Source organism: Mercenaria mercenaria, chromosome 15, assembly GCF_021730395.1.
Source record: "Mercenaria mercenaria strain notata chromosome 15, MADL_Memer_1, whole genome shotgun sequence".
NCBI classification, from domain to species: domain Eukaryota; kingdom Metazoa; phylum Mollusca; class Bivalvia; order Venerida; family Veneridae; genus Mercenaria; species Mercenaria mercenaria.
The window spans coordinates 47859314-47884772 of record NC_069375.1 but is presented as its reverse complement, the minus strand read 5'-3'; the positions used below and the strand labels follow the sequence as shown (position 1 = coordinate 47884772).

Genomic DNA, 25459 nt, shown 5'->3' with positions numbered 1-25459 from the left:
CAAATCCACACGTCCACTTACTGAGTAAGGGGAAGCAAGCCCAAAACCAGACCAATAAGTGAGACTCTGGCACAACGTGCCCCTACTGGTCTACCATCAAACAGGATACATGAACACATCCCATAGACCCGCCCCTCCAAGTCGATGTTTTTCCCTAATTGTGTAAAGCCATAGTTTCAGGAGCAAGGTCCCTTCAGTAATTGTTGTCATAACCCAACCCTTTCTCCCCCAAATGTGCAAGTAAGGGTAGTGTAACTACCAACCTCGGAATGAAGGAATTGTAAAATAGACATGGACACTGATCCCAAACAACGACACTGCAGTTTGCGACGAGGACAATTATTGCTCAACATATATTTGTTCCATAGTTGCTGTCATGGAGAAAGGACTTGATGTACATGGGACTTAGGTTAAATGCAGGAAGATGGAACCCTGTTAGAGAAGGTGGTACCGAATACAATAAGGTTTCTAGTGGTGGCAACCACCAGACTGTATGCCCTCATGCCTAGACAAAACAATGATAGATTTACTGTTGGTACCCAACATTATTAAAAGGCAACTGCCCAGTGTGATGAAAAAAGGCAGTTACCAATGCGGGCTTTTGATTTTGATTTGAATAGGGTTGCTTTGTATGGGGGTAAAAAACCTTTGGAAGAAAGTGGCCTCCTAACTTCACACAAGTGGCTTGACTTTTAGTAAAATATCCCCAATAGTGTTAAATTTTTCTCTGACCTTAGGTTCTTAGAAACCAGTTGAGGTTCAAATGACTGGGAAACAAATAGGTCCTCTGTCTTGGAATAAACTTGTCAATTGGTAACGGAATCCACCCATAAAAGTTTAAAGTCCCATATTTGCCATCAAAAGAGTTAGTTTGTAAGAACTTGCCTTCAGACTGGCAATCAAATGCACTTTACTTTACCTCTAGAGTTACATTAATTTCACTGCAGAATATCTAATTTTTTAGGGCAGTTCCTATAATTGTCTTATTGAACATACCATCAATATTACATTTTCGAAATTTAAAAAAAGTCACAGTATTCCAGTCATGACCATTACTGGATTTCCGGCTTTTATAGAAGATACATGTACATGGTATATCTACTTTAAAGGGTACAGTTGAGATTGACAAAAGTTGGATGAAGTCATGTTGATGAATGAATCTACTGTACATTCAAAAAAAACACAGTTACAACATACAGCAGTTAACAAATGTAAATGTGTGTGCATAAACATGCACAAGATTTCTAAATATGTGATATGCCTGTTTTTAAATTTTAGCATCTTTATACAGCACTGTGTTGGGCAATGTCTGTATATATTAAAAGTATGTCACTTCAATGTGCTTAAATTGCTGAATATATATATATCCAAATTTTTTAAAAATGTTTTGCTGCATTTGTGTTCTCGTGAAGGTGTAATCATGGACCATGTAAATAAGGTTCTAGAGTGTGTTTTGAATGAAAGCAAAATATTTAAAACCAAAAAAAAATTATTGAAGGTTTGCTAATTTTCCAAGATAAGTGAAAGTTCACATACAGAATACATGAAAATGTTAGCTTTTATGTTAGGGAACGTACAACGTAAATGTAACGTAGACTGTTTTTTTTTAAAAACATGGGTTTAAAGTTAAAATGCAAAGCTATGTTAAAACATTTTTGATTGAATTGTAGATATGCTTTTTCTAAGTGCTACAGTTTTATTTAGGTAACAGAACACAAGAGATTAGTTAGTTTGTCGGTAACGTAAACTGTAATTAATTTGATATTTATAACGTGTTTTTAAAATTAAACCTTCAGTTTGAAATGCAAACTATACTGCGAAACAGAAATATATTGTTGTTTTTTTTTTCAATGATAAAGTGTGTTTAAAAGAAAATGAAGACATACAAAAATTTGTATTTTTTGGTAACGTAAAATGAATGTAGAAATCAATGTAAGACATCTTACAAAATTAGGGTTTGTTGATAAAAAAGTATATAGTTGTATTACATGTAACTAAAGAATGCAAAAATAAATTGATAAAAAAATTTTTATGAAAAACATGTTTGAAATAGGTATGACTGAAAATTACATATTTTGGAAGAATGACGTTACATTTTAAGAATCGCTAAAAGTATGCTTTCCCTTTAACTTATACTAGAAATCTATATATCATTGTTTTTGCTAAACTTTGAACTTTTTAATAGTAACTTTAATTTCTAATTACCTGGTCATCTAAAAAATTTGCAATAAAAAATTCATGCCAAAATGTTGCCTTTTTTGGGTAACGTATCTTTTTCCGATATTTTTTCTTAACATCACATTTTAAAATATTGAAATTTTATCAAATTGCAGCAACTTGTATACACCTTGTAATAAAAATATGCAAACTTGAAATGATTTTACTAACATAATGGTTTCCATTCGTCTGTAAAAATTGATTTTAAAAAAATTTTTGGTTTTGAGGGTAACGTATTTTAAGGTGGTGTTACAGAGAAAAGCCCACTTGCCCGTTGCAAACATTATGCCAAAATGTTTACCACACATTGGAGTTCAAAAAAATAAAGGTCCACAAAAATTTCCCTTGGGGGGGGGGGGGGGGGGAGCAAAACCCTTTCTGGCTCATAGTCTATACGTCCGTGGTAGAAAGTTTCTTATACGAGCAGCGGATATCCGGTTATCTGAAGACGAAGAACGATAAAATGTCTACATCTTTCGGGAATGAAACTATATTCGGAAGCTTTTCGCCGCTATTAGTACTAATCAGCGTCCTCTGTGTTCTCATTGGCCGATGCTTGCATATCAGATATGCACATCTGAAAACAGGTATCAGTAGTTGGTCTGAGTACTTTAAACTCTTTTTTTCATACATTTGTTGTTTTCGTAAATTTTTCATTACACTATAATTATGTTGAATTTAGTGTTTAATGTCTAAAGGATCTTTTCAGAGTTTGTTTTATAATTATTTATTGTTAAGTAATAGGAATGTATATCTAACATGTGTAGTTTTAGACTTGATCAATGACATATTTTCGTGTATTTTTGACTTCATGTTGAAATGGATGTTTAGTATTATTTATAACCTTCTGAATGTGTCTACATAATGTTCGTTTGATATATAGAAGACATCCTTAAACTGTGCACAAACTTTATATTATCATTTATCAAAGACGTGTCTATTTCTGTGATGCCTGCCTTATAAAATATGTAATATCTTAAATAAATAAGATAATGAAAGGGGAATGATTTTTTATAATTATTTTAGCGTATCTTTAAAACGTATCTTTCTGCTATCACCATAATGAATTATACATGTACTAGCTGGTAACTTGTATGTGAATATCGATGTTTTTTTTTCTTTCTTAAATAATGTGTATGAATTCTGCAACTATCTCATTGACTGTGGTATTGCCGCCCGTTAGTATTTACATTATATGGTATTACTCTGTATCTTTAAAAGCCAGCAAACTAATTGTAAATAATGTTTTATTTCAGGAGAACGACGGAACATGTCTGAAGGAACCTCAAAAAGACAACGAAGATAAAGACTTTCCTTTCAAGATCCTAATATTGTTGAATACACTTTCCTTACGGAGATTATCTAACTTGTACTAAATAACTTATTTCAGCTATTAACACTCCGGGAGAACTACGTTCCAACGTAAGTCATGTCTCAACGATATCACGTGACATATCTCAACGACGTTTGGTTACGGTATCGCTCTATATGACAGGGCTTACATAATTTTCATATATAATAACTACTTTGATTATATTTACCTGTGTCTTGACATGAACATGTTTTCAGATTCTAAAAGTAATCGCATAAATTGAATAAAACATTTAGATTTAATAAACAGTCGTCTGTTATTGAGAAAAAGGAAGCATTTTGCTATTTAACAGAATAAAAAAATATATACTACACTTTTTACAAAAGCAATAATTACAGACAGTCAATGAGTCGATTAAAAGCAGTGCCAGTTTTAAGCTTAGAAATGTATTTCTGCAACTGCTTTATCATAAACACGCAATATTTATTTAATATCATGTTCCTCACTCTAACCGATGATGTTACTAACTCTAAACGCGACACAAGTAAGCGTTACTGACACTCATCGAAGTCTTGCGGCTTAAAACATTGCTTTTCGAGTAAAATATACCAGAAACCAAGATATCTTTGTCCAAATGAAAGCAATATGTACGAGGTGGCGCGGAGTTCACTTATACTATCGAATGCACACACCTTAATTATTATAAAGTCTGTAAAACGATTCTTTTGAAGCACAGGAGGCAACTAAGCAACATGACGTGAGTATGTAATTGTAGGTTATTAAATTTGTATATTGAAATATGAACGTGTTCTGCAGCAGACATATAAGAATATTGCGCGACTTAATGAAGAATGAATGCATATTTCTCGATGCAAATGTAAAAACCTTTTAAAATTACTACACGTGTATTATTCATTATATCAATGATATAAATTTTGTTGTTTAGCCCGAGTGGAACTGAAAATGTCCTAGTTAAAGAACTTAAAAACGTGACGAAATCCATGAAACTGACGTCACAATTGGCGAAACACATCCGATATGAAACTGGAATATCAATATTCATAGGTTATTAACTTTGTATGTGAATATATGCCTTGTTCTGCAGCGGTACTTTAGGAAGGCAATATTATCCGTGAAAGAACAAGTGCATATACTTACATACAAAATTGATAACCTTTTTATTATAAACCCACTTCCAAATGATAACTTTATGTCTTAATTATCGTTTTGTTACGAAAAACGGAAATTACCAGAATTTCTTCGAAAATGTAACAAATAATTCAAACTGACGTGCATTAATATTTTCCGCGAAATTTACCTCAGCTTGTTGTCGCAACGTGCGCGTGGACACCATGGACGTCACACGATTCTTTCTATTACAACGTTTAGAAAACATCCACGTCCGATATGAAAGCGTTCCATGTCAATATGTATCGGTTAATCAGTGTAATTACCTGTTTATTACATGTGTACCTATAATATTGTAAGAAAAGTTTAAAGTGCAATGTTGATTGGTACTAGCATTTACTGCAGCTTTTCAGTTACTATATTATTTTTATAAGAGGCTATACATTGTATAAAATCAAATGCCTTGATAGTTTCCCTTTCTTACATAAAGCATAGTTTAGGGTTGGGGAAAAAAATTCACGAAGAATTACTAAGAGGTTAATGTATGACTGGGTTGTGCTTTCTTGTCATAATGGCACGCCTATATGGCTTTAGCCCGAGGGCTATTATGAAACTATGTGTACCAGTATGGCTATAAGGCACAATCAGCCGTTTATTGACCTTTTTATTATAAACCTTCGCTTCATATATATCTTGGTATTTTCATTTCACATATTTTCAAAAACTTAAAAGCATTATTTGTATTGCTTTTTATCATTAGTGCCATAAATATTTGACAATCGATCTGAAAATGATTCAGCGCCCTTTCAATCGCCATAATAATGTTGCCACATGACGTCAACATTAGAACACACTGGCAGCCGGTTACCCGGGGCCATTCTGATTATGGCGCGTGAGGCGCACTGCGCCATTATTGATGCATAAACAGAAGCCGCAATGACCGTTTTAAACGGCTTTTTTGTTACTATTTATAGTAACGTATATAATAAGGAAAAATACTGCACGATCCCGATCTATTGAAACTCAATGGAAAATAATTTTTGGTATACAATAAGGAAAAAATAATTCTTGAACACCGGACTGGCGTTTCCGTTTATTTTACCCATGCATGTAAAACCCATCTGGCACCCCCATGCCAGATGGCTCTCGTGCTGGTAATGACAACTAGCGCTTCATGCATTGATTATATATGGTATTGTATATGCAAACTAAGACATTATCAGGTACCTTGAGACCTTCTCGCCGTCCTTTTTACATATAGTATATTTTTCGGTCCAAAATACGTTATTTTACGGAAAGAACATAACGTTACGCTACAAACAAACAAACTAAAGTTTCACTGAAACGTCATGACGTCACTTCAGCTTTCGGACGTTAATTTCATGTGCTGTGCATTAATACTTTACAATAAGAGGGAGTGCTACAAAAATGTACTATTTGCTTTAAATTTCTATTATTATTTGTAAAATACGGTATGCAACAAAAATTATCTGTCAGAAATGAAACGCTTATTTGTATACGATATCCAAGAAAAACTTCAGTCATGTGTTTACGAACTGGATAGAAATATCTGTCCTGAGGGCATTTGCGCCGTGGGCGGTTACGAGTTATGGCGTCTCAGCTTCCTAATACATTCGCACGTAATAGTAAATAGTATTTGCGGGCAAAATAGCAATACGCCTGCGCAAAGTGACGAAAACATTTGTTGCGAAATAGCTAATTTATGTGCAAAGTTCTGGAAGTAATGCTTCACGATCCTGATTATCTAAACAGTTTTGATTACCGGTGTCCGAGACAATTAAATATATTAAGGTTCATGGTGATGGAAAGACCTAGGTGCCCTTCTGAACATTATTTCATATACGGGCGGGCATCTTTGTAGAGCAAACGACCTACTGCAAGCGTACTGGATGGATATCTGACATGAAAATCCCACACTTAAAGCTTAAGTTCAAGCACATAATTGCGATGGCAAGTGGTACGAAGTCAGCGACCATTGACTGCGGAGGCTTTTCACGTTTTAACTTACTGTGAGTGCACAGAATATACAATGCCATTTTAAATGTTTGTTGTTTTTTTTTTTTCAAATCTATCTGAGATTAAAATAAATGCTTATTTTTGCATGACTTTCAATTTAAGAAAGGAAGATTTTATTTATTTATTTGGGGTTTACGGCGCACCAACACAGTATAGGTTATATGGCGCCAAACAGGAATACAAATTTTGGTTTCACATCTCATTTACATCGAAATAAAAACATGAGGTATGGAATCAAAATTTGCATACCTGCTGGAATCACAGAGTTACAGCAAAACCAAGAGTTAAAACCCTATTAGTCGCCTCTTACGATCATGCAAGGGTAAGGCAGTGGTTCCAATTAAGAAAGGAAAAGGGCGATTCACTAAAACGACAAAATGAAAGATATTCGAGTTACAGAACGACTTTTATGAATTGAGTTTGAAAAAGAAAAGTTAAAAGGTAATGCAGTAAGCTGCATAAGTTTGGCATATCTTAGTAAATGCACAAGTTTTGTGAATCTAAAAAGGAAATTGGGTGATGAAAACAAATCGAATTAATAAAATTTTCAGGAAATGTGCTTGTTTAAAAAGGACGAGGAAGAAAGACATGCAGTAAAGTATAAATAATTAAATTGTAATGTTTTTCCAAGTATTAAAACCTGACAGGTTCTCTATCCGCTTTTAACATAGAATGTAAACATTGAAATGCATAACATGTATGCACTTTTTTCAAAACTGAATGTATGAGTAATGGTTCAGCAGAACACAACTATTGTGAAGGAGCCACCGACAATGCTTACAACATTCCATGGACTTTGATATAAATGAAAGTATTTCTATAGCGAACACCTAAACATAATTGTTTCTATTGTACAGCAATCACTTTACGTTTTAACTTTCATGCTGAAACTTTATATGAATTTATGCATCCATTTCAAATTTACTCCAGCCTGCGTATGGCTATAATTAATATGTAAAATGATAACGACAAATACATTTGTCATACTGATTAAATTGTTGTACCTTGCTCAGACGTCATCCAGTCATTTATGAAAGTGTCAAGAAATGTTCTCGACGTAAAGATAAGATGTACATAAGAATTTTCTAAAAGTTAAAACGGTAAGTATATTGTTTAGACTTCGCAACACTGTATGTGAGACGTTGTCACATATTGTCTGTTATCGTTGCGGCCTTGCAACATTTATGTAGCTTACATAAGTTTATTTGTAACTAGCTCGTTGTATCTTCCAAAATGCTCCAAAAAGCTAATGTAGCTTCCACACTTCAAATTCATCTTTTCAGTTATGAAAACGTAGAATCAATGCTTCATTGCACATAATATAAAATAAATCAACAAGGTCATACGGAGCGACACCGCAACGAAATCGTTGAGATATGTCACATGATATCGTTGAGACATGACTTACGTCGGAACGTAGTTCTCCCGGAGTGATTAAAGTCACTTCACAGCTTCGTTATCTTATACATATATCCCGTAATATTTTGAAATAAGCTGCACACCACGATCACAACGGAACACAGTAAATGATTTATACAAAATTGAAACAGTATAAAAGTTTCTTTCTGTAACAATATACTGAGTTTTAATACGGTATTGAGGCCTGATAAAATATTTGATTTTGAATAAAAAGAATATTCAGTTTTACGTCCCCAGTAGGACGATCCAAGTTGTAACTGTACCATTCTCTTTCGCTCCCAGTTATTTTCGTGCCTTCACCGTTTCGCCGATCAATATATATCTATAAAATACATATGCTATACTTTTAACTTGGATTGGTTTAACACATTCGTGCTGATGGTTTCAGCTGCATATGCGACGCCAGCAGCTTTATATTTGGTGCTTTATATCGTGTATGCTTTGCATTTAACTGTATTTATTCTATACCTATTTTATCTATCCAATCGCGAACGTTCATTTGCAACACGTGACCGTACAATATATTACGGTATTTGGATGCACGTGCGTACAAAAATCCTGTATTTTCTGTATTTGGACGCACGCGCGTACAAAAAAATCCTGTATTTTCTGTATTTGGACGGTTCAACAGTTAAACATACGATAAAGCCCGAAACGCGTGAAAATGTTCCGAATGTAAATCTGATGAAGTAGGCGTTCTAGGTACATGGTTTGATTTTACGTATTGAAATCTGCATTTAATTTGAGTTTTTTTTTTGTTTACAACACACAAAAACGATTCAAGGGATAACAATGCTATCTGATTTAGATATTAGAACGTTCGTTAATAATAAAAAAAAAACTTAAAAATACAGTAAAAAGGATCATCAGATATTGGAATATTTGGAAGCCGTTCCGGACGAAACCTAGAAATTGGTATCAGCCCTGACTGTCTGAATAGCTACCTCAGCAGTTTTTATTTAACGGTTAAGAAACAAAATGGAGAAGATTATAAATGGCAACGGACGGGCGGTCAGCATCCAAAACATGTCTGCTCTATAATTCAGTTTTGGTCGGATCTTCACCAAACTTGCTGACAATGTTTGTGGGCATTACATCTCGGCCAATTTCGATAACCAGCCAATTGTACCAGACGCTCTTTGATTATAGTCCTTGAATTACTCGAAAAACGGGGAATTTAGCCTTGTCCACTCTTTTAAGTCGAACAGTTTTCATCCGATCTTCACCAAACTTGCTGACAATGTTTGTTGGCATATAATATATCAGCCATGTATTATTACCGCTGTTGTAGGGAGGTTACACCATATACTTTTTTTTTAAAGTAAAGTAATGATGATACGCAGAAAAAACAACATTCAATGAATTACGTATATTACGTATGAAGTGAAATAAATATAGAATAAAAAGGTTATTTAAGGTCTAACATTGTTCTGTATAATATATATTTGCACTCATACCAAGCTTGAAAAAACTAGAAAAGGCAGGAATACAAGATTCAGTGAAACATTTTTAATTTAAACTATTATTATAGTAAGATAAAACAGATATAGAATAAAAAGGTTATTTAACATTGTTCTGTACAATACGGAGATATATTTGGACTCGTACCCAGCTGAGAAAACCATATTGGACGAGCCGTAGCGGCTCGTCCCATATGGTTTTCTCAGCTGGGTACGTGTCCAAATATATCACTGTATTGTACAGAACAATGTTAAATAACCTAATAATACTGTTTTTCTTCAGCTATTATTGGTCCTCTTTTAATTATTTGTACTGTTCGATTTTCGTATTCGGTACTTTAAGCTGTATTTGTAGTGATTGCAAGTGTATATCCGGTACAGATTTCATTATGGTTGAACAATATCCAGTTTATTACGAAAATAACCAGAATGAATGAGTTGGGTTTTACGGCGAATCGACACAAAAGGGTCATATATCGCCGAAGAATAACCAGCATTGCCAAAATATCTAACAAAGGATTTAATACAAGGGTACTTTTCATGAAGGTGCATCGATAATACGAGAGATCTTGGAAAATGGTTAAGGACAATTTGCACATATATCGTTCGTATACATGTTTTTTTGAATGACTTTAAATGTTTTATTTTTTATTTTTATTAGGTTTAGAGTCACAATAATATAATTTAGGTAATATGGTGACTTTTCCAGCATTTGATAGTGGAGGAAGACCCCATGTTGGCATCATTTCACCACAGGCGGACACCTGGATATCTCTGTAAGCCAGGTTGATGGCTTCCTAACAATGTCGTGAAGAATTCTACACTCAAAGAGAGGTTTCGAATCCATATCGGTGAAAGGCTAATTAGTTTGTCAGTGGCCCGGAGGACCCAGGCTATTCCGACCTCAAAATGTAGTTTCCTCAAAATGTAATTTCACCACATATACAGTCGACAGAACCGGATAAGAAAGCATAACATATATAATACAATGAGCAACATAATCATAACATTAACCTTTAGCATGCTAGATAAATTGTCGTCTGCTGGAAATGTCGTCTGCTAAAATTGTAAAGTTCATTCAATTTGCTCCAAAATTGGAAGAAATATTGTCAGAGTAGCAAACAGCTTGGAACCTGATCAGACGCCGATTTAATCGGCGTCTGATCTGGTTCCAAGCTGTTTGCAAAGGCTGTTAAATTTGCCTGCAGCAGGCTAAGAGTTAAAAGAATCATATATATAGTTGAAATCACTGCATGTAAATTCACACTTCATATACCGCACATATACATGCAAGGACCGTACATTAAGCTGCAAACGCAACACATACAGGGAAAACATCGCATATCAAGTTTAAGGCATCATAATATATTGTTGAAAATACCGTACTTTAAACTTATTCCGATACAAAATTAAAAGCACAGCATATGCAGTTGAAAAGACTTACGTACTGCTGATAAGTTAACCTTTAGCCTTCTGGCATTGATTTTGCCTTTCGTGATCATGGCCTGCACTGTTCGCTATTCAGTCAGTAAATTTTCAATGAACACCCCTTCGAATAATAAATGGTACTACCCAAATTGAACGATAGACTAGTCCATTTCAGAAATTGAAAAGTGTAAAGGTTAAAAAGACCGCACAAGGAAATGGAAGCAAGTGCAGCGTTATACTGTTGAAAGAAACAAAAATTAAATTGAAACTACTGACACAGTCTCATACATCCTATTAAGCTCTTTATTTACATATAATCACTGTATATGTAAGTAGAAGACCTGTATGTTCGGGTTTAACGTTTTTTTTCAACAATTTTTCAGTCATATAAACGACGGTGTCTACTTGTAGCAGTGAGCACAATGTCCAACTTTATAGTGCTGCCTGACGCCGTAGACACGTGGCATGATACCCCATCCAGTCACATTATACTGACACCTGTCTGACCAGTCCTAGCACTATCCTCTTAATGCTGAGCGCCAAGCGAGGAAGCTACTAGTACCGTTTTTTACGTCTTTGGTATGACACGGCCGGGGATCGAACCCACGACCTCCCGCACTCGAAGCGGACGATCTACCACTACAGCATAAAAAGTAGTATCAAAATCAGAAGACAACAATGACGTTCCATAATTATTCTCCAGTCAAGATTATAAAATTGCTTAAAGTATCAACGAGCCCAGTATTACATTATGTTCATATGAAATATGTTACTAGGCAAGTTCTCTATGCTTTTAGGATAACGAAAGCATGGAATTAATGCACACTGGAGCAAGAGAACTGCAAGAAAAATATTACGGGTTATGTGGCTTAGTTGTTTATGTGAATTGAACAAAATATTCTCTCACATTAAAAGTATTTACAAGACATTTATAGGTGGGCCGGTGGTCTAGTGGTAACACGCTTGACTGTCAATCCAGAGGTCCGGGGTTCGAATCCCGGTCCAAGCACTGGAAATTTCTGAGATGCTCTTGAGTGTCTCCCACCTAATTTAGAGGCCTATACTGGTTCTTCCCAGGAAAGACGGCTTCGCGTGTATCGGTGCTATACACCAGGCACTTTAAAGAACAAGATGTCTATCCGCAAAGAGCTAGGCTAAGTTAGCCGGACAAGTCTATATCTAAAAAGGATTTATCTCTATCTGTTCGGGGGGCTTTATCTCACTCTGTCCCTCTGGTCAGATCGCTCTGTGTCTATACTTGTAGAGGATGAAGTTCGCGCCCTGTGTGGCTGCGCAGTCTGGTCAGGATCCATGCTGTTCGCTAACGGGTTTTCTAATTGCAATAGGATCCATGCTGACCGCAAAGCCACTATGTTGCTTTTCTCATGGCGCGGCTCAAGTATGGTTTTTGAAGGAAATATAATTACCAATGCGAAAAAATTGAAAAAATACTGTAGCCAGTGCAGAACTGTTACATACGACCTTTCTCCGGAAACTACATTGAGAATGCAATAACCTATATATTAAGTGTAACCCTGTTTATACACCTTTTAACAATAGTTTTATAATGAGAGGTGGCATCTGCTACTTACGAGCTATTTGCTATGTAATTGGTGTATCCAAAATCACTCGTTATGCAATCTTAAAAGGTTGTACGTGGTAGATCTCACTTTAGCGACCTTGACCAACATATTTAAAAAACAATTTCAAACGTATATACATGATGAAAATAAATGAATTCCTTTGCAGGCATTCATCAATTGATCTACATTTTGCACATTTCATTCGTAACCAGAGGACCATGGTAGTACCAAGTCGCTCACCTAACATTCCCTGTTTGACCCAAATATATGTTATGAGGCACTACATGATGAACAATTGTGTTAAGTGTGAAACCAGAGTTATATGAAGATTACGTCAAAATGTGATTTCAGAGCGTTCATATTTTTTACAATTGCCCAATGACTTAGATTCTAGGCATAGTTGATACATTTTTTAAAACAGTTAAGAAAAACAAAACATCCCGACCAGACTTCATATAAATCGGATAAAATCTGTGGCATCTAGGGTGACAATAAAGTTAGCTTGATACAGTATTTGAATCCAGATTAACCGGTCTTAAGCTTTACCTAGACATAGTTAATTCACTCATTTTGAAAGTTTAAATTCAGATCTGGTAGAAAATGCCATCACTGTAGTATTGATGAAGTTTGACTTTGTAATGTAGTTTAACCTAGTTTCGAACTTGCCCTAGATTTTTTGTAAAAAAATACTTTGTCCAGGAACACGACGGTAAGTAAAAAATGTGATCTCCAGCGATTAAAGGTTTTTCTATATTTCACTCTTGACATTAATTTTATAGCCTAACTAACTGACCCAGTTTCATATAAAAATGTCACGTCTGGGAAGAATGTTAAGGTGGCTTTTTTTCCCAGATGTAGACATACTGACAGTCTTATATTGATAAGGTAGTTCATGTATAGTTATCGATGGGTAAACTTTATCAGGTTCCACGCGTTTCTATATGTTTAATACAACAGCTAATATTATTGACGTTCGAGTCCATGATATCTGTTTGGTACCGGTTTTTAATACAAGAGGGCCCAGAAGGACTTATATCGCTCAACTGACCTAGTCCTTACCCAAGATAACCTGGTACCAAATTTGTTCAAATTTCAAATTCATAGAGACCAACAATATGATCATGTTTTATATAAATAGAACTTGACATAGAAAAGAAAGAGTTACGAAAATCAAGCAGAAAATGTGGTTTCTAGAAAGTTAATAAATTCTCAATGATTTGACTTAGTGACGTAGATTTTGACCTAGGGGATTTCAGTTTTGAACTTGAAATGTAAAGTAGTTCATTAATCAAGCTTTCGATGATCTGACCTACTGACGTAGTATTTGACTTCAGGTAACCTACTTTTGAACATGACCTAGATTTCACAAAAATAAATAATTTGACAACGATTTATGATTAAGATTAAAAAGCAGCATCTGAAGTTTTGTATGATTTGGCCTAATGACCTAGTTTAAACCAAAGGTGACCCAGTTACAAATCTATCCTAGACTTTAAACAGACAAACATTCTGACAAAGTCTCATAAGATAATGTGGCATTTTGAGTGTCAACACTTTCTATGAATTGTCTAGTTTTGAACATAGACAATCCAGTTTAGAACTTGACATAAAGAAGAAAGAGTTATGAAAATCAAGCAGAAAATGTGGTTTCTAGAATGTTAACAAGTTCTCAATGATTTGACCTAGTGACGTAGCTTTTGACCTCGGGTATTCCAGTTTTGAACTTGACCTAAACTTCACAGATAAATTTATTCTGGTAAAGTTTCAAGATCAAAAAGAAAATATGTTTACAAGGTTATTTCATGATTCGACCTAGTTATCTAGTTTCTGACCAGACGTTACCCAGTTTAGAACCATGTTTGTTTTGTAGACAAAACCTCTGACGATGTTGTAAGATCAAACAAAAATGTAACCATTCAAGCATTAACAAGGTTTTCCTATGACTTGACCTAGTTTTTGACCTCAGGTTACATTGTCTCATAGATACAGGACTTTAAGTCTGAGACGTGGTAGGAGATGGAGTTGAATCGGGTGTAAACTGTATGTTCATGTGATGATAATCTAGGGACTAGGGAAGTTTGATATGTTTAAATACTTTCAATGGTTTAATGAATATTTCTGTTATCAAAATTTCAATGCTCAACTATTGGCATTTGAATTTCAAAGTATCCCAGTCATTTCCATCCAGCAGAGATTTTGATGACTGTTATAAACATGATGTTTCTGGACCAAGAACAAATTCTTCCTTTAACAATCAAATTAAATTAAATGATCTACAGAACAGTTACATACAACTTTAAAAGTATATATTTCTTTCAAACTTTTAACAAGCTTTGTTAAGGATATATACAAATAATAAAGACTAAGAAATATATCAAAATATAGAAAGAAACTGCTTTATTTAAGTAAATTTACTTGCTGGTAAATTAGGATGTCATATGCCGTGTATAAAGTAAAACCTGATGCACTGATGGCAACAACTTTAATAATGTCATGAAAACGTCGCAAATGTAAAAACATTGTTTTGGTGAATGTTCCTGCAAATGTAAAACCTATTTTAAGAAATTTGATGGTAAAAATACAGTTGTACACACCAATTGGCGAAAACTTGCTGACGAAGAAGTGGTAGACCTGTTTTGAAGCAAGTTTTCGCCCATTGGCGTATTACTGTGCTTTACCAACAAATTTCGAAATTCAAAATCGGTTTTACATTTGTTTGAATAATTCTTACATTTGCACCCAAAACAATGTTTATACATTTGCAACATTTTTATGACATTTGTGACCGTCGTCATTTTTACATTTAGAGTAAATAGGTTTCGCGTTTGTGGAAGGGTTTCACATATGTTGTTAAAGTATTCCACATTTGTGACTGTTTTCGCATTTCTATCTATTTTATGTTTGGGGATCCTACAAAGCCTTCTTAAGAAATATATCAATATCCTGATATCTAAAATGTTTATTTTTATCATCTGGAGACCAGAGTGCCTTTATGATAGCGGATCCGTAATGAAAACTGGCAATATCCGTGCTGTTACAGACATTTTTCGTATTCTCCGTATGAGATTTAGGCATCCTTCGGCCAAAACAAAGTCGACTGTCATTACAGGTCCAATACTTTTAAAATGTAAGTTAATATACAATTGCCGACAAAATAATATTCGTGACACTTACGAAGAGTGACTACTTCAGATCCAAAAACAGATATTCTCTCCACTTTTACAAATATAGATTCCACAGTAAATATACCTAAACAGTTTTTTGGGGGCATGTCAGAATAATTTGTATATCTGATATATTGATAACGTTACACATAAGCACAGTTAGTGATTGACTCCCTTTTCATGTTGTCGTTGCTGTAATTATTGTTGAATTGCTGTAATTAATAGAATTTGGGTCATTTGTGGCTGGTTTGGGTTCATTGTGTGAATGACTGGGTCCCAGCTTCGCACATTATGTCATATACAAAAGTTAAAGGGAACCAGATATTTGATAGAGCAAGTGCTCGTTGTGAAACGTTATGTTAAAATTTGGACCAATCAGAAACTAGTTCTAAAAATAGCACGTCTGCTGGGGTATAAATAGGTAGATGGATGACAGAGAGCTCATTGAGGTATCCAGCGGTTGAAGAAGACACATCGAGGATTCAACTAATAATTTATCCCAGTACCTTGATAAGGAGACTAATGCAATAACCCTGTCAGGGCGGATAAATTATTAAAAAGAAGATTTTGGAAGTTTATAGACTAAAGAAGAGTTGCAGAATTTCAATAGGGTTTCGAGCTATAGGGCCAGCGCATAGGAGTTTTACCTAAAGGGTAGTTGAATGCTATATACGATAGCATATATAGGCTGAGCATCGGGAAGCTGAGACAGAGACCCAGAGTTTGGTAATCTACTGAGATAGTAGGAGAGTTCCAGCTTATAGACGGTTCAGCATTATTGGCGAAGTACAGCCAAGGCATCGGGGATAATACCTATATGGTAGTTGAATGCTATATATGATAGCATATAGGCGCTGAGCATCCAGGAGTCAGGGCAATCTTATAGAGTTTGAGAGGACAGAGGCCGAGCATCTATGCGATAGGACTCGTATGTTGTTGATTCAAAGACATTGTCTGACGGGAACTTCAACAAAAAGACCAGTCAAGTATAGAGTCTCCAGCCTATAGGAGTTTGAGCTAATCGTTTTTAATTAAAGATTGTTAGTTTGAAACATTTAGTGATTTGCCTGATCCCTGAAATTGTCTAGCTCATAATAAGAAATCATTTACGAATCCTTGGTACACGAATCATTTAGGCAAGGTAGCCAGAGGAAAATTCTATATCTGAGATATTTGGTCTCACCAGCTTTACGTTTTAACAAAGGACATTCTACATCGTTTGTCAGCTAGTCTAAGACATAGTCACCTTAGCGATTGGACCCAAACCATTGTTCAAGATACTAAAGGCGTAGGCACTTCCCTGGGTCATATAACCAGCATCCTGACAGGGCACCACTTTCATTCTTTGGGACATATATATAATTACTATGAAAGTTTTAGAATAAGTTTCATGAGTGTAATTTTATTCGCAAATAATCTTACCTTGAGGGATTTTCTTCTTCAGTTCTTGAAGTTCTGTCGTAAGGTCAACAAGCTGCTTCATGACTTTGTAGTCGTAGTCATACCTGGATAAACACTGACCAGGTTCAATATCACTATCACCCTTCGTAAAACCAATCAACTGTAGCGAAATGCTGATTATGAAAATCACAAACATGATTATTTTCCTATGTGAAACAACGTGTAAACTTGTAAAACCTCCGAGAGATTATGTCGTAGACAACAGTCTGGCAATTTATACCATGCTAGCAGGCAATTATTGAATTAGGCTAAACATAAAGGTGGTTCAACAGTTGTTTGAGCGATGATTTTTAAGCAGAAAGAGTGGACGAAATGATACATTTCTGATCTTGTGAATATGATTTAAAGGAGTTTCTACCATTTATATACCGAAACAAATGAAAACAATGACTACATCTGGAGTTTCTTGGCACATGTGTTCATTTAGCTGAGAATTGAACCGTTTATTCAAACTCTGTACGATCCGATGGACGAAGGAGATTTTTTATCAGTTTATGAGAATATCGAACCATATCCAGTGCCTATCGGAAACAAGTAATTATTGAAACATTCCTAAGAAAAGAGCTGCTTCTTCAGACAAAGCTTGAATATTTTCATTGAATCATTGGGCTTGTTTCGGAAAATATGGCCGAAAACCTAACGCAACGCAGTTCCTAGTAATTCGCTACGCAACGCATCCTAGTGGAAATGGATTTTACTTACTTTGCGCGCTTTACTCTTCACAAAAGGTCATTTTGACCTCACACCTGGATGTTATATACATGTATCATCGCAATGATCCGGCCATTCCATTATACTGTATATGCATATTTATTAGACATATATTTGGCGGAAATCATCCAAAATTATCTGACCTTTTGTAATGCAATTTTGAAATTATGAAGAAAGAACTTTTAACTTTTGCAATATCACCATATTAGTCACATAATATAATAACTAAAGCATGTAGCTCTACCAGTGATGTAGACACACAATAAGCACAAAACAAAAGATACGGACTGGCTCTTTTAATCAGTATAGTTACATTTCGTTTATCTTTACTCCGTAAACAATGCATTGCAGATTCATTATTGATATATTGTTCATTTAAACACTTCTAACAAGATACAGAAAATATTCATACATATATCTATACCAAACAAATAGCACCATAAGCCTAAAAATAAAACTCAATTTGTTCGCACCTAGAATGACCAAGAATAATCAAAACTAAATCATAAGGGAAACTAGACTTTCAACCATTTTCTTGCATTCCTGACCGTCTTGCACCCGGGTTTAGATGGTTTTCGTGCTTTAACTTATGTAAGATGAATTTAGTTCTGTAATTTATGTATGAATGTGTAAATTCATACACTACTTTTACCGTAATGAAATAATGCTTTTAAGAAAAACATTTCTTTTTTCTGTTATTTGAAGAATACGATAAGTAAGAAAACCAATCTATAATTGGTTTAGGTATAGATGGAAATATCCAGTGCTCGGGAAATTGTTTAGCGTTAACTCTAGGAGCCTAATTACTACCTAAACAGTGACCCTCGAGTCAGAAAAGCTCCTTAGTCGTCGGACTGTATAGAGGTAATTGAATAATCGGCATAAATCTAATCTTAATGAACACAAGCGATAAGAAACGGTCTGCATGCGGTCTATAAACATCTGGTATCATAACATAAGACTGAAAATATGTCATTTCATCCATAGTTATCCACTCGTTCAGCGAAAAATTCACTGCAAAAACAGCGTTGGAACCACTTGATCTAATAAAACTGTGACTAGTGTGAAAATGAAAATCGAAACATAAGCCATAAATAATCGACAATTAAGCTCTTAATTTAAAGGTTATAAAATTTGATTATATGCTGATTATTTTAGTGTTGTGCTTAGTTTAACTACTGGTAAGGCATTAAACTAAAAACAATTGTCTAGTATTTTGAGTTAATTTATATTTTGGCCGTACGAGAGTTCACAAGATAATACACACTAACTACGATCGAATCTGTTTCGAATCATCGCAACCACGCTATTTTTCTTGTATGAGACGAATTTCATGGAACGGGGTTGGAATGGGGATATGTCGCGATATAGGACTTGAATATAAAAACGAGGCGAAAATGTTTAGGCGGCCGGATAGCTCAGTCGGTAAAGCATCGGTACGGTATTCCGAGGCCCCGGGTTCGAGTCCCGATCTGGCTGCACATTTTTCTCACCCTGTGACAAGTGAGAAAAATGTGCAGCCAGACGAGGACTCAAATCATGGCCTCGAATGCTCTACAGACTGTCTCACGTAAATATTTCCCCGCTATATGAAATTTGTACTCGAATTTCTAATGGGCTAGAGAACAAGGTGAACATGATCTCGGAGTATATTAAGTCACGCACCAAATGTCACAGGGTGAGAAAAATGTACAGCCAGACTGGGACACGATCCACCTTGGTCCTCGGAATACCGCATATTCTCCCCATTTTAATAATCAAGTCCTATACCGTGACATATGTGATCTATAAACAGACGGATTGGATGAATACCAAAATCTAGCGTGATAATCCTGGACGATTTTCGACCACATTTTCCATTACCATAGAAAAAAAAACGATTTCGATCTGAATTCAGTAACTCAACTAAGGTTCATGCATATTCTGAATTCGGTCTCAGATTTGATGGGTAAAAGCATGTTCTTTACTATCATTAAATTTTAGTCAGCATGATTGTGATTTTAATCAGTTTTTTCATGTGTTCCCACGGAACGGCTGATATGTTTGATTAGGATTTTCTGAATCAAAGGTAATATCTTACGATGATATATCTAATAGTGTATCTTACTATTTTTAGAAAAGTTAAGATATCTTGTTGGTAATCTTAATCATTGATCAAGCTATGCACACGTCACAAATGTCATACATATTGATTTGCATGTAACAATCACTTCTACAATTATTGGAAATGTCACTTAGAACATATCTTGTAGGCTTAAATCACGTAAATTTTGATATAAATTTGTACACATGGCAGTAATTATATATGAAGTCTTTTTATAAATAGCATTACCGGTATCCACGATTTGATTCACAAGGTCCTAGAGATATTATAAAACTAGTTCCCTCTTAGTTGGATGCCGGCAAATTGTATAATGTTTGAGCATGCTAGATGTTTTTTCCTAATTTGTTTTTATTTGTATGTACTGTCATTTCAATTTATTTCAATTTTTTTTTACATTTTATATACATGTATAATGAAATAAATCAACAGGTAATTAACTCGTTTCAGTTACACAAATGTAAAAACTGAAACAACTAGTCACTTACTTTATTTATCATCAAAGTGATATATTGATTATAACTAATTATTTCTAATGCTTTTGAATTGCTACAGTATTGTTACAAGGATCACTCACTAAATCTTTATATGAATTGTCAAATATACATGACATTTAATACGAGAAATATGAATTTAGTTAACGTCCATAAACACTTAATATATTAGCCACACACATACAATCCAGTTGAATTTGCTACAGTTATTAATGTAAATAATAATGATAATAAAGTCTTTATTTAAAGAGGAAAAACTTATTTGACAAGGTCAATCTTCAACGAGGCACTCATTTAACTCAGAAATATATTTACATGCATCTACGACTGCTGAACAAAAAAAAAGGTTCAACATACTTTTAGTAGTAGGAAACATACAAACACCATAGTATTAAATTAGATTTATGACTTGCTACACTTTACATACTTGAATTGACTAACAGAAGATACATTTTAATGTAATTTGGCAGACGTATTCCAAATAGTGGTGCCGGAAGAGGCAACGGACTTTATGGATAATTCTGTGTTAGGTTTTGGAGGGTAAATGTGTAAATTAGAAGAGGTTCTCAAAGTTCTGCTTTGAATGTGAACAGAAAGTAAATCAAATCTGTTCAATACTTTCATGTTTCATTTGTGTGATTGCAGAGAACTCTGTGACCTTGTGGTTATAGTCGCTGCCATGTAATCACTTGTTCTTTGACGCTGTAGGTCTGAAACCTTGCTTTGGTATATTTCTCTTTCATGTAATTGGTGGGTCTACCCATATGCTTACCATAGCTGATGGCACTCGGTGTCAAAGCTGGAAAATTGCCGTATGATCTATAGTGGTGTCGGCGTGACGTTAAATCAGAGAAAGTCTTGTTTGTTTGCACTCTTACGTTGCGAGGACAATTGTCAAAAACAAATAGTTCTTACATTATTTTCTTCACTAAAATAGATATTTAATCAAACCATTATGTATAGACCACCCTATGGAAATGAAAAAGAAATGGGTTTTTGTTGACAGGAGGTTTCTCAACACAAGTAGATGAACAATATTTATGGTTAGATTAGAAAAGAAACTAGTGACTTTTATACCAAGGGTGGTATAGTAGTGAAGTTCATTCAAGGTTGGGTTTTAGCACAGGTTTGACTGTATTTTCAACAGTTTCATAGATTTACATGAATCTTTACATTTCCATTATAATAATTCGTGATATAGCTTTGTTTCAAGCGCTAACTGCTTTGTAGCATCATTGAACTTTCATTTTATGCACGTAATGGTTGAGTCTCTCTGAATATGACTATTTGATACATTCTTGTTTACAAATCATTTCATGTCGGACTATCAATATGTAAACCAGAAAACTTAATAGCAGCAAGAATATCAAATGGTAGTGTTTTTTGTGTTGCAGTGGACAAACAAGCTAGAACTGAATATGCTGTTATTTTGGAACTTGGGTCCTTGAAACCATTATTTATCTTAACATCACTGACGTTATGAATTTAATCAGACATTTTACAAAATATCAGCCACTGGGTTTGTTAGTTAATCTCTTTCTTTGTCAATAGAAACAATGGCACCATAGAGGCTGTCCGTTTTATTTGACTTGGTGTTTTTATAAATGCTTATTTGCAAGAATATTTAGCTGAAATATAAAGATATGAAATAAAAAGGAGATATAATATGTATAATATAGGAGTAGGGAAAAGTAAATGCCAATTCTTTTGAAACGACAATATTTGCTGACTACAGCATTACCTTTTATCTAAAAATAGATACTACAGGTCATTGAACGGTAATATACTTCACATCATTAAGAAGGCATGTTATGAATAACTGTCTAACTTGAATATAAACATGAAAGATCTTGGCTGTAACTTGTGACTCATTTCTGAACATAATGAATATTTTTCATGTTTTCCTTTCTGCAAGGAGATAAAAATGGGTTTGTAGATTAGTATCGAAACTCCAGGGTATGATCGGAGGGTTCTGGACCAATGGCCAGGCTGTATTCTAGGTATCAAGATTCAGTTAAAATGATAAAATCAGAGCAAGTTTTGTTTAAAATAAAGATTAAGATAATGAAAAGCTGTTTTTAACATGAAATGATCAGCCACAGGTCTACACAATCGTTAAAATAAATTAAATCTTTAGGAGCAAAGAACGCAACGAAGCGAAATAATAGCAGATTATATTGTATTTAGTGTGTTTATTATTATAATTCATAAGGACAACGTACTTTACGCCCCTTACCCGGTTTTAAGGTACGTTTTATGTAAGTCTTGATCAGAAGTTTTTAAAATCTCTTGATTATGTAATGCAGGCAAACCAAATTAACAATTTGTAAGCAATCAAAAATGAATGTCGAATGTTATTTGCCTGTAACGGAATTCAAAAGGAGGATAGCTACTAAATTTTTCGATATTCTACTAATACTTTCCCACCAATTCAAAAATGTTATCGTGACCGAAAAGGAGAAAAATGAAAAATAACTAGCACCTGTTGGATGAGTATAGAACAGGGGTTTATTCGTGGGCTATGAAGAAGTCGGGTTTTATGACGTGGAAAACGAGCAGAACAGTTTATAAAGGTTGAAAATTTCACATTTAGATTATTGATGTGTTACAAATTAACAATGGACTTCATTAGTCTAAAAGACCAGAAAATACAAATGTCGGAACTTTTTGGGCTCACATTTTAATGACGCTAACTATATACATGCATGCGCAGCCTGTTGCCGTAAATGATACTGGTGTAGAATCGCAACAGTTGTGTATTTTTCAATATATGCTTGTGACAGAACATTCTTCAATAATCTATTTTGACATATGATTGGCATGTGTACGATATCGTAAAAAAAAAGTGTTAAAATTAATCAAACTGTCTTATATAAAACGTCATTCTTTCTTTTTTGTCATTACTTTTCCTAGCCATATGGTGGGATATATACTGGGTTTCTGCAAAGTCATAATTTTAGATGCACTTGACGTTTTGTAACCTTGAGAACGCTAGTTAAAATAAAAATTATCGCTGGGTAAAGTGTTAATAATAAAGTCTTTAAAGTATAATTTGGAAGCACACAACGTAACCAGGTAAACTAAAAGCAAGTTTGGTTTGACTGAGGCTGTACTTTGCAAAACCCCTCATACCCCTACTACCAGATAAATTCGAATTTTGTTAAAGTAAAATCGAAAGTATTAAAAACAATACCACTATGCGAGTCGAAATCGTTATTTTTGCAATACATGCATTAGTACACTAATAAAAGTTCTAAAACATTTAGAAAATGTATGTTTTTAAACTAGACAAAAAATAATAGCATTAAGGCATGTTGTGGCATCATTTTATGCATTGTACGATCTCAGCTCAATTTATAACATATGATTGTCTTGAAATTACAAACGACCAACACTCGTTAAAAGGCATGAAAGTCATGCAACAACAAAAAAAATAACGTCTTTATCCTGTCATATCTTGGAAGTCAATTTAAATATGGTTTTGATATTAAAGTTTGACAACAAATCAACATATCAGTTAAATTCCTTATTTTCTCCTTTGTATCCTTATAAATGATATTTGCTAAAAAAATGATAAAAACTAAAAATGCATCTGTATTTTTGTGACTTTTTTAAAAAATAAGGTAGAGGTAATAAAATAAATACAATTGTATATTTGCACTAGTCGATTTTACTAGAATTGTCTTTTTTCTGAATCATATAATGTCTTTATGTGTGAGAAATGTCAGCAAACCTATTGATGGGGCATTAGAATTTAAATCGTTATTTCAAAAAATAAGCTTTGTCACACTATATGGTTTTATGTATTATGTATACCATAATGACCACTTGTTATAATTAATGTTAAACGTACAACAGTTTTTTCCCCATTAAAATAATGATACAAATTACTTAATATATTCTGCATTTTCGACTTCAAATATTCTTTCTTGAATGTACCCAGTCAAAAGAAATCTACTCATTCGATCATTAACCAGTTAACACTTTATTTCAACAGTGTATTAAAATGCACTGCTGTATCAAAGTACACGGGATATTTTTTGTTTTTATTTTTAAAATAGTCAAGTCTGCTTTAATGATTTCTTACGAAATAAAATCATCAATCTTTTGTACATTGTGCTCATTTAATGAAACGAATTCGAACGAAATCCTTTCATGGAAGCTTCATAAAAAACACGTTGCTGTGTCAACTAGAAGTTTGGACTCCAGGAGAACCAATTATCTGATCTGTTGATTTTAGGTTTTATTAAATAGTGTTTTTTATTCTTTTGCATTTTATATTACAGAAGGATAAGAGAGAATTTTAAGGAGGAATGTTAGCTAGTCAAATATTGCTAGTGGGCGGTTGTAGGTATGTGAACTATTTGATAAAATATGTAGTTGTTGTGCGCCAAATAAATTATATGGACGTGATAATCCCAATTCCGACGCATTTGAATTCCCTGGGATTCTCGAAGCATTACAAAAAGAAAGCAATATCTTCCATGGGTCTAATTATAAAAGCCTGCAATCTTGTCATTTGGCTTTCATCACAAACATACTTCTGTCTTTAGTGAAAGGACGTTTGTTTTGCCTGGTCACGGCAACCACGATCTATTCCATTAACATGACAATTAAGGCTGTTAATGTTGCTTTATTAAAATAAAAATAACACGGAGTTAGTAAAGCAATTATCAACCAGCATGCCTTAGTTGAGACATTATGTACTGATAATTGTACAGAAATTAGAAACTGGATGACAGTATGAAGGATCAAACCATAAGAAATTAGTTATGAATTTGCAGTTTTGATTTGGTTATGAAATACAAGCTTAATTTTGAAGGACATGCTGTCCAAGATTTTTTTCTTAAGATATAGACGCAACCAACGTCTTTCTTGACGAAACGAAAGTTTACTAAATCATCAATTCCGTAAGATGAAAACCTATTTATATTTAAAATTCCA

The 25459-nt window shown here is 34.2% G+C and overlaps 1 protein-coding gene across 1 annotated transcript in view; it reads right to left on the bottom strand.

Annotated features, from left to right (window-relative positions):
• The window catches only part of LOC123543633 (complement C1q-like protein 4), a 39507-nt gene extending 22082 nt beyond the window's left edge, over positions 1–17425 (bottom strand). Inside the window, exon 1 of the mRNA XM_053525200.1 lies at positions 17171–17425. Coding sequence (XP_053381175.1) covers positions 17171–17345 — 175 coding nt within the window. The 5' untranslated portion in view covers positions 17346–17425. The remainder of the gene's footprint in view (positions 1–17170) is intronic.
• Between the last annotated feature and the right edge of the window lie 8034 nt (positions 17426–25459).